General features: G+C 40.6%; 1 protein-coding gene across 1 annotated transcript; it reads right to left on the bottom strand.

Annotated features, from left to right (window-relative positions):
* Nucleotides 1-934: 934 nt before the first annotated feature.
* On the bottom strand, nt 935-1,989 carry LOC121689481. The gene has a single exon (XM_042069347.1). The coding sequence runs from the start codon at nt 1,920-1,922 to the stop codon at nt 1,245-1,247; it is 678 nt and encodes a 225-aa protein (XP_041925281.1). The 5' UTR covers nt 1,923-1,989; the 3' UTR covers nt 935-1,244.
* Nucleotides 1,990-11,970: the final 9,981 nt, after the last annotated feature.

The following is an 11,970-nucleotide window of genomic DNA, read 5'->3' on the forward strand; positions in this document are numbered from 1 at the left end:
GTCCTATGGGGAGTTTCCATAGGGCATTTTACAAAACACATTAGCATACCTTGGCAAATAATGGTCTAAAGTACACATATTTTCATTCTATATTGATCTATTTTTGCACACAGCTTCACATGATCTGGTGCTAGGGCTCAGTTGTGTTTCTAAGTCATATCAAGTGACCTAGAGGGCTAAAATGTGGTCAGTTCAGAGATGTTTGTAATCCGGCAGAAAGAAAAAAACTATATTCTAGCCTCTGTAGTTCTGTGTTAGTACATCACATAGTTATTCTGATTGTTTTCAAAGAAACTACAGTGTCTCAGCTTTCCAAAGAGGTATAGGCCTAACTAGGTAAAAAAAAGTGTCCTCTGAAGCAGGCGCTGTGCAATTTCTGGCAAAAACTGGTATAAATAGGCCCCAGCTGTGGCGCAACTGGCTGGGGCACCTGCACCGTACGCCGGCGACCCGGGTTCGATTCCGGCCCCGTGGTCCTTTCCGGGTCCCACCCCGACTCTCTCTCCCACTCGCTTCCTGTCCCTCTCCACTGTCACTATCATTAAAGGCATAAAAAGGCCAAAAAAAAACAACTGGTATAAATTGGTATTGAGAACCAATGCGTTAGAGATGGAAAGCTAACAAACAAGCTGATTTTCCTTTTACTGCATAACCTTCTGCTTTCCCTCTGGGCCATTCTCCATTCATGCCCCCGAAGAGCCAGTCTCTCATAGTGATCTAAATGAGCCAAGGGTTTAAGCAATGAGTACAGTTTCGAGCACAAGCAGGCTTGTGACTAGTGATGGCCAGATGCACATAGAATATACTTATTATGCATCATTCCTTGGCATACCAAATGTAACAAATGAGGTTTTAGGCAGTGTGATTAAGATTTTCATACTCTTTTCATAATCCAAATAAATGAAATGAATGTCTACTGTATGTGCACTTCATCCACATGAAATATGAATATCTGTGTTTAATAGAAAGGATCAGTTATACAGTCCACATTCCATTTCTACTTGTCTATTCTGTGTAAAATATCATGGTGAATCATCTCTCTGTGTCATTGGAATGTGAAAAATATCATAGATAAGTAAGCCTCAAGTAGCTCTAGCTGTTTCAAAACATTAGGACAACATGGAAGGAAATGAAAAACAGAAACAGCTCTTCATGACCACTCTCTGTGACTCAGGGTTTGCAATTGTATGTCTATCTGATGTAAATTGTACAAATTACAGTTTGCATTGCATTGCATTGCATTGTTATTTAAAGGACTTTTGTTGTTCTTGGTCCATCCTTGCCATAATCTTGTCGAGTTTGCTTTGGGTGAGGGTCCCAAAGGCTTTCATTTTACCTGCTGTGATGGTCTCAAAAGGTTTTGCCTTCATTTGGGTCAGCGCCTCATAAATCCCAGTCTTGTCTTGCTCTTGCTGTTTTGTCTCTAGGGCATTTGTGTCATGGTTGGCCACCTGGTTGGTAACTTGGCTACTTCTCTCTGTCCTTCCAAGGCCTACCCTTAAGTAGACCATGGCAGCGTCGTTGGCCTCTTCAGTGGTCTTCAGCTCCTGTAGCGACTGGACTTTCTCTGAGTTTCCTGCTTCCTTCAGGATGTCGATAATGAAGTCCAAATGGAGCAGTGTGGAGAGGGAGTCGCTCTTGAGGGCGATCCTCTCCAGGGTGAGGATGCTCTGGTAGGCCTCCTCCATCAGCTGTGCCTTCTCCTCTTGCAGGGCATCGAGCTCGCTTTCGACTTGGTTCTTCAGCTCCACTTTCTCGTGATATTCCTCCTCGTACTTTGTTTTGAGCTCTTCATTGATTTTCATCACCTTCCTTGTCTTCTGGATGTACATCTTGGCCTCCTTTGTGTGCTTAGTGTAGTGGCACTTGCCAGTACACACAGTGCAGTACTTCTTCTTCATGGCTTTACACCATTTTAACATTTCTGAACATCTTGGGAAGTGGCAATTTTCCTGGAATTCCTGCAATTTTCCTCCAAGAAGTGCTCAGGTTGGTTCTGTTGGTTTTGGCACACAGAATATTCCCTTCAGAAATGGCAGCAAGTACATTTTTGGGGGACTTCCCATTTGAATGTGTGACAAAAAGCACTATGTTTTTCTCCAAGTCTTTCCCGAAAAGTGACAGAATTGCGTCAAAGATGTAGCGCTGAGAGGCTGTCGGTTCTGAGTGGACCTCACCACAAGTCCCATGGCATCGATGCCGCGGACCTCATCCTCAGATCTGAACAGCTTGTTCAGATTCTCGGCTATCAGAAGGTCATACTCCATCCCTCTCGTATAACCATAACCAGGTGTGTCAATAATGGTCAGGCAGATGGGGTTCTCCTCCACAAAGACCTCGTAAACCGTGATGTTGGTTGTTTTGGTTTCAGACAGTTTCACCTCCTCTGTGATATCAAACCAAACTTTATCCTCCCACTTTATGCCCAGGAGGTAGTTGACCAAAGTGTTGATGATGCTGGTTTTCCCTGTACCAGTCTTCTCCACCAGGAGAATGGTTTTGTTCATTTTCCTCATGTCTCTCTCACCAAATGTCCATCTTTGGACCATTGGATTCTCATCCAGGTATCTCTTCTCTGTTGGCAGTCGGTAGGCTATTGGGGGTCCAAGCCTTATCTGAATTTTCTTTTGCACCAAGAATCGCAAAGGGGATGATGTACCACTTGTTCTGAAACATAGAACCGCAAGGGTGATGATGTACCACTTGTTCTGAAGCATAGTTCACATGGTGGCTGCTAATAGGAACAATAACATATCAGGTTTAGAAAGGTTAAAAGGCGCACAAATGTTTATCAGGGCGAATCACAAGTTAAAATTAGTATTTGATTATATTATCATTCACTGAATACACACACACACTAACACACACACACACACACCTCAGTGGTATGTGCATAATGCAGTGTTTTCCTTGTTTTAAAGAGCAGAGTATGTCCAAAGAACTTTTATAAAAAAGACCAGGGTATGTTTTGAGCCTAGATGTAAAACTAGTGATGGAGAGAGCATCTCTGATGGAAGGTGGCAGCTGATTCCAAAGGCTACAGCAAAAGCTCTATCGCCTCTCTGTCTGAGTCTGGTGTGTGGAACATGCAGAAGACCCATCCCGATGTCCCCCGGACCTCATGGCGACATTCACGACGTCCCCGATTGGTCCCGAACGTCATGTTCTTTAGCGGACGTTCCGGTGACCTTATTGACGTCCGGAGCAAGTTATCGTTTGGTTATTGCGTGACGTCCGGTGCAGGACTTTCTGGGGACGTCACCGTCAGGTCCCTCGGATGACATTTGCATTTGGTCATTTCAAATACCTCCTAAGGACCCGACAATAACGTTATACCGGGGACATGGGGGGGACGTTTGTTTATTCACACATGGCAGCGGAGTTGAGAGCGCTCTGGCTACCGCCTGCAGAACGGAGACATCACATCCATGCACGACTTAACGTTACACGTCTGGGGATGACTAAAGTATCTATCTATCTAGTCTCTAGCAGTACCTGCATTAGCCTACCGTAGTCTAAGGCAACATATCATACAGTTTATGAAGTTTTGCGTCTATGAGCAAAGTAGAACCATATGTCTACTTTGCTCATAGACGCACAACTTCATAAACTGGGAAAAGGGTTAACGTTAAACTCAAAATGTATGTGCTACATAATTCATGCAGACATGCTGAATTATGTAGCACATACATTTTGAGTTTAACGTTAATGTATAACATTACAAACTAGGGAAGGGATTTTATCAAAATGTTAGCTGATGTGATGCTTGGTGTAATTTTAGCAAAGTTGCTGTTCTTAGCTTCTAGCTTAGCCTACAATGCGCCTTTCTTCAGATAACTGTCATTACGTGATGCATGTAACATGCTCTAAATAGGCAGTGGTTTATTTAACGTAGTCACATACTTATTATCTGTTTTATTTTCAGAAACACACACACGGCCGAATTGGGACTGAACCGGCTTTTGGAGCTGAATATGATGCAATAAAACTAGAGAAATGTTAAAAACAGACCTTGTAGCATTTGTTTAGGGTTGTCTAGCAACAGAAGTGACTACTTAATTTGTAAAGCAAAACGATCTAGCTCTACATTGCAGAAGAATTAAGGATACTGCTTCTTCATGACTTGTTTAAATGTCATTGTAATTTATTTGACGCATGCTCGCGTTTAAAAGTGTCACGCATAGCTGTCCTCGATGTTACAGCAGCTCCTTGCGGAAACAGCAAAGAGTGCACATCCGATGAGATTTCTGACGAGGAGCAAGCTCTCTGCCTCACCAGAGCCTTACTGTTTATTAATAAAACAATGATATAGAATAGAAACATCTGGAATTTATTTATTTAATCTTAAAGTTGGCTACAAAGAGCATTCATAGCCTAGAGAAAACTATACATTTTTCTTTATCTGCAATGTTCCAGGAAGATAGGCTTACATTTATAGGCTGTCCCTGTTTGATCACAGGTCCAAGAAAACGACCGAGTGGATATAACGTCAATGCATTCTAGTTATGTTTCATGTACCCTACTTTATTTCATGTTGAGTTTTGCTTCCCAGCATGCATTGCGTATTTTTAGTATTTTTGGCTATTATTAGTTTTTAATATTTTGAAACAATATGGTTTGAACAATTTATCTTAGGCTAGCCTAGGCCTACTCTGATGATGTTTTGAACATTATGCTACCCCAGCTAGCACAGTTACGTTGCCAGTACGTTGCTGCAATGTAACTGAATGACCCAAAATACATTGCCACAACGTCGTATCCAACGTTGCCACAACATGCAAAGTGAAAGGTGAGAATTCGTAACCGCAACGTCACTCCCCAACGTTGCCAATCCGTAACTGCAACATTAAGTTACGTTGCAGCAACGTGGAATTGAAAGGTGCCGTTTCGTAACCGTAACGTAAGTTACCGACGCCACCAGTCCTGTTCAGCAACGTTGCCACAACATGTAAAGTGAAAGGTGACAATTCGTAACCGCAACGTAACTCCCCAATGTCGCCACTTCGTAACCGCAACATCAGGTGACGTTGCAGCAACGTGGAGTTGAAAGGTGCCGTTTCATAACCGTAACGTAAGTTACCGACGCCACTAGTCCTGTTTAGCAACGTTGCCACAGCATGCAAAGTGAAAGGTGACAATTCGTAACTGCAACGTAACTCCCCAACCTCGCCACTCCGTAACCACAACATCAGGTGACGTTGCAGCAACTTGGAGTTGAAAGTTGCCGTTCCGTAACCGTAACGTAAGTTACCGACGCTACCAGTCCTGTTTAGCAACGTTGCCACAACATGCAAAGTGAAAGATGACAATTCGTAACCGCAACGTAACTCCCCAATGTTGCCAATCCGTATCTGCAACATTGTTGTAGCAACGTGGAATTGAAAGGTGCCATTTCGTAACCGTAACATAAGTTACGGACGTCGCCAGTCCTTAACAACAACTGCAGGCAACATTGCGGCAACGTCGCAAGTGAAAGGTTTCATTACATAACCGCAACGTAACTTTCCAATCCGTAACCGCAACAATAATAAAATTATAGTATGTGCCCTACATGACAACTACCCTTCTTACAGCACTTGTACATAGGCCAATTAATACCTGTAGGCACAGCGAATGCTTTAATCCGGGTGATATTATTGTTACTGTGGGAGAGAGACAACCTATGTAACATCAGATCACATCTTCATGGTTATCCATTTTGCTATTAATTGCATACAGTCTATATATGAACTTACCTTATGTGTGTAGCTGATTTTCAACCATTCAGGCTTATGTCCTCCAACAAGATACATAATGGAATTGTCAGCTGGACTTTTATACGGGGTCAGAACTAGTAGTTTCACATCCACGGTTTCTTTTTTTTTTTTAAATAAACTATTCAATTTATTGTTCAAAAAATCAGTAAGTAATCAGTAAATCAGTAAGAGTTGAGCCTAAGCTTAACTGTTTCAACCATATTGTTTCAAAATCAATAACAATAATAGCCTATAAACGAGACAATGCATGCATGCTGGGAAGCAAACCTCAACATGAAATAAGAGACACCTTAGGCTACATTAGTTCCCCCCTCATTATGAAATACTTTTTACAGTTTTTCACAGTTTTTCTCAGTTGCTAAAACACTAAAACCCATTGGCTGAAGAAGGTTCTCAGTTGCCTGAACTCATTTAGCTAATTGTTCAGTCTGTTGTCAATACCTTAAACCATTTCACATGGTAAAACACAATTTGCAGATCCCACTTACACTTTTCAGCAAAACTCTAAACACATTTGCATTCTCAAAACACATTCTGAACTCTAATGCACATGTCATCCATACTGGTAAACACAAGTGACAACAATTACAGTTTTTTTCAATTGCTAAAACACAATTTCTGAAACTTTGCTCCATTTTCTTAAAGCATTAAACACAAAACCCTATTTACAAGCACTATTTACAAAACCTCTGACTCCTCTTGAAAATCAAACTTTCGCCTCAAAACAGGAAACATCAAGTAGAAATTACTACTTTGCTTTGCTCTTTGCATTCATTTTTTTGTTCCTCCTCCTCCTTGTACCTCTATTTTTACAGTATCCTGCATCTCACAAACTTGTCCTTTGATTCTTGTTCTTTGTTGATATGAACTTGCACCAGTCAAAATCTATTGAGCAGTCAGTACAGTAAACAAATGGAAAGCACAATGTTCAGGGCCATATGATTTGTTTACAGTGTTGTACAGTATACAGCCTACAATGCACTGTACTACAGTGTCCAATAAAAAATCCTCTTTCTTGCCATCCTCCCCTTCCTCCTCGTCCCCCACCTTGCATATGCACTCGTCCTCTTACATAGTTTATTCTATCCATTTTCATTCCCACCTTCAACAACCTGTTTGCTTTCTGAACTGGCGTATATTGGTTTTGTCACATCATTTGAAACAAGTGAAATCAATTTTGAGTGGTTGTGTTTAATCGATGACATGTGTATGTCTATTTCTATTTCATTTTTGCCACTTGTGTTTACCAGTATGGATACAGTACATGAACATTAGTGCAGAATGTGTTTTGAGAATGAGTGTTTAAAGTTTTTCTAAAAATTGTGTTTTACCATGTGAAATGGTTTAGGGTATTGACAACAGACTGAATAATTAGCTTAATGAGTTCAAGCAACTGAGAACTTTCTTCAGCCAATGGATTTTAGTGTTTTAGCAACTGAGAAAAACTGTAAGTACTCATATATTTTAAATGTTACATGTAATGTACATATACTGTATATATCACCACATATGTATTGTGCATACATTGTATGTGCATGGTCTCATATATACATATATATTTTAACATATATTGTGCATATATGTTACAATATATATGTACATATATCTTTACAAATATTACCAATATTCCCATATACATCTGAATACATTATGGTGGATATTTCTAACTAATTTGGGGCAGTCATGGCCTACTGGTCAGGACTTGAAACCGATGGGTTGCTGGTTCGATCCCCGACCAATAGGTAAAATGCTGACCTGATCACGATGTTGTGGCACCATTCTTCATGGTAGCAAATGGCAACATCATCAGCTGACCAGTTCACAATGTTGTGGCTACATCACTCACAATACTACATGGCAACGTCATCGGCTGACGTCGCGGGGACGGTTCCCATGACACTAAATGGTAACGTCATCAGCTGACCAGTTCACAACGTTGGGTCAACATCACTCACAGTACTACATGGCAACGTCATCGGCTGATGTCGTGGTGACGTTTCCCACGGCATCAAATGGCAACGTCATCAGCAGACCCATTTACAACGCTGTGGCAACATCACTCACAGTACTACATGGCAACGTCATCGGCTGACATCGCCGGTACATTTCCCATGGAACCAAATGGCAACGTCATCAGCTTACCCGTTTACAACGTTTGTGGCAACATCACTCCAAATACTACATGTCAACGTCATTGGCTGACGTCGCGGGGACATTTCCTGATACTAAATGGCAACGTCATCAGCTGACCTGATCATGATGTTGTGGCAACATCACTCACAATACTACATGGCAACGTCATAGGCAGACGTCGCGGAAACGTTTCCCACAGCACCAAATGGCAATGTCACCAGCTGACCTAATCACAATGTCGTGGCACCGTTCTTAACGGTACCAAATTGCAACATCATCAGATGACCAGGACACGACGTCGCTGCAATGTTACTAATGGTACCAAGTGACAACATTGTCTTGCAAACTATCTGTGACGTTGCAACAACGTAGCCAGAAGGCAATGTTGCGGTGACCAAATGACCACTTTATGGCGAAGTTGCTGCAACATTATGTGTTAGCTGGGACGGGATATGCCCATTAAAACGTCGTATTAGTTTATTAAGAAAATGACACCGTAGATAAGCAGCACATCCTAGCCCGGTATAAATGTCCATGTCTACTCATCATTAGTGTAATGCATTCGGAGGACGTGATTTCATACATGCGTGAAAATATGAGGTGAGTAAAGTTGATTGCGTAGTTGTAGAACAAGTCATATAATGCGAGTTCATGTTCCATCTACCTCTCTCCTAGCAATGCTGAGATTTACAGGATGTAATACTGTACCAAATCGCGCTTCGTGTTTTTTTTTTTTTTTTACCATCGCGGAAATATAAACGTTGCGCGCATAACGTCGCGGTGACTATTACAGGACGTCCTCTCAAAGTCTCATGGACGTCTTTTAGACCTCCCGAACAGAGGTCCGCGGGACGTAAAGGGAACCCTACACAATGTCGAGGAGGTGACGTTCACCAGGGGACCTTTAGGGGACGTCGCCAGGACTTTATTTTGTTTGCTGGGATGTTGCAGGAACTTTTATATTGTTTTATATTGTTATTGCATAGTGCAACACAAACAAACAAGAAAATAAAAATATAATTTCTGGTTGTTTTTAACACCATTATTTTAATAAAATAATTTCTATACTCTACTCACACATAGGCCATGTTGATGCCTTCTCTTTGTGACACTCTGTGGTACGTGCTGTTGCCAGTTTCCTGTTAGAATGATAAGAAAGGAATGGAATGAATAGATCATCATGAGGCCCAGAGAGCATAATGCATTCAGGATCACTTTGACTCTTAAAATGCAAATCACTTTAATTACAGATTTGCATGCCTCATATAGTTATTTTCTTAAGATTGTTTCATTGTGCGATTACATAACTTTTTTTTTTGCTTTAGGCAGTTTATCTCACAGCAAGGCATGTTGAAATGCAGATTCGCATAGGGTAGGGAAAGTAGCTGAACAATAAAAACTTGTTTGAAGAGTTTGGCAGGTAACATTTCTTTCTTTCTGCTTTTATGCATTATTGCAAATGTCTGAACAAGACATTTTATGCATTATTGCAAATGTCTGAACAAGACACATAAATAAAACAAATAAACAGATTAATATCAGATTTCTGAATACTTAAACAGTGAGTCTTATAGCAATATTTCTGAAACTACCCCTTGTAGTCAATCTATTCTCCATGTTTGCCTACCTGAAAGAACATTAACTGCTTTACACTCAATTTTGTAGCACACTTAGCAAAACCATTCACATTGGTGTCTGTTATGTAAACAATTTTGCCAGTTGTGTTCCCAAATTGAAACACATTTAAACACTTTTAGATAATGTGTTCACTCAGAAATCAGAACTTGAGCACTATAATAAGCTATTAAGATTTTGGTCTACATTGCAATGCAGTATGATTTTGGACAGAGAGTGAGAGGGGATAGAATTGGAGGAGGGGAGGCGGATGATCAGGTGAAGAAGTAAGAAAAGGAGAAAGACCAGGAGGTGCCTAGTACAACACAACATTTCATGTGATGTGGATGAAATCTTCTGGCCAGACCTAGGGGGGCAGCCATGACCTACTGGTTAGCATTTCGAACTTCAAAATTCGGAACCGGAGGGTTGCTGGTTCGTACCCCGACTAGTAGGAACGGCTGAAGTGCTCTTGAGCAAGGCACCTAACCCCTCACTGCTCCCCGAGCGCTGCTGTAGCAGGCAGCTCATTGCGTCGGGATTAGTGTGTGCTTCACCTCACTGTGTGCTGAGTGTGTTTGACTAATTCGGGGATTGGGATAAATGCAGAGACCAAATTTCCCTCACGGGATCAAAAGAGTATATACTTATACTTATACCAGAATGAAGGCGAGATCTAGCATATTTATTTTATACTATACATGTAGTTGTGCTTTGTGTGCTTGTTCACAAGGTGGTTGTGTTAACCAAAGATTCTAGAGTGCTTCTCAAAAAAAAATCTGTGAACTGTTTTGACACAAAAACACTATTTTTAAAAGAGTTTGAAGAGTTTTGCAAAACATATATAATGTTTTGCTGATTTGGTGTAAGGTTTTGGGATTAGAGTGTAGAGTTTTGCAACGATAGCCAATAGCAGCAAGAAATAGCACCTAAGCAAATAAGCTAAGTAAATAATTAGGTCCATATAGACATACAGACCAATACAGTATGTTCACGAGTTAAAGTCTCAAAAATTGAAATGAGAAAGATCTTAAAACAGTTCATAAATAATCTTTGAAGAGATTTTAGGATTCTAGATCTGTTTTGATAAACCAGAACATTTGGAGGCAGTGCAACATCCTCACAGTAAAAAAGGCAGTGCAACATCCTTACAGTAAGCAAAACTGCAGAGCATTTTAAACAAGGGCAAATAAGCATGTTGGACTCACTTGTAGTTGGCGTTCCACACTGAATCTCAGCTTGAAAATGGAAACCAGATTAAAACACAACTTATATACTTGGGGTAAATATAATACACAAATACTTCCTCATTGAAAAAGGTTATAATTAGGTCGTCTAACAGCAATGGTGTCTTAGTCTTGGCCTTGAACTTGCTGAAAGGTATGACAAACTCTCAGACACGTAGCTTCTGGCATTGTTTCAGTGCTGCTGTTACAGTGTTTCTGTCGTATGTATCGCCCATGCAAGGACCCACCCATATTGTAAATGTTATTATTGGGGCCACAAAAAAAGCCATGATATGCCTCCCAGAAAATATGATAATTAGTGTAATTAGCATCCAACAGCACAAATAAGCTGTTGCTTGTTAGTCAAGTCAAGTCAAGTCAAGTCAAGTCGGCTTTTATTGTCAATTTCTTTACATGCACTGGTCATACAAAGAATTGAAATTTCGTTTCTTACTCTCCCATGCAGACATAGACATGCTTTAAATACAGACATAGACATACTATGGACATAGCCATAGACAATAAACATTAAATTAAAGTGCAAGACTGAAATATAGAACATGTATGTATCAAAATAGAAATATAGGACATATATATATATAAAAAAAATAGAGGTAGTTGTGTTGTATATTTTTACATTTTACTATGTAAAGTGATCAACGTGTATAAACAAACCACTTCCAGATTTTGTTCTTTTTGAGTTTTCTTTCTTTCTTTACTATTCCACCTCTTTTACGGCTCCACGTCAGCTCCTAATGCTTTTGAGATTATGACACCATTCCAAAGCTGACACCTCTGATCCTGATCTTGTATAGTGCAGGTGTACAACAATTTGCAATCCATCCAGTCTTCTTTTGTGTTTCCATTTGTTCATCCCTTCCTTACTGAAGACTGAAAATCCTTCTTATTGCAATAAGCAGGCTAAACCCAACTTTATCCTGTAGAAAAAGGGGATGCACATGTGGCACATGATGCAACTGTGCAGAAAGGCAAATGCTCTTCACTGAAAGGTCCCCCATCCACCTCCACTATTATCTATTTCCACTTCTGCCTCGTGGGAGATACAGTACATTACAGTTGTCTTCAGTCTCAAACTATTAGACCTCAGGCCACCTCAGGTCACACTCCTAAAGTGTTTGTTGAATCCTCAATAACTTCACTTGTCACAATCCAGTCCAAATCTTCCTGGTGCTGAACCATGTTTTCCTTGCCTTTCTTGTGCTGTGTAGGTCCCTAAAAGT

Source organism: Alosa sapidissima, chromosome 18 (assembly GCF_018492685.1).
Source record: "Alosa sapidissima isolate fAloSap1 chromosome 18, fAloSap1.pri, whole genome shotgun sequence".
In the NCBI taxonomy this organism is placed as follows: Eukaryota; Metazoa; Chordata; class Actinopteri; order Clupeiformes; family Clupeidae; genus Alosa; species Alosa sapidissima.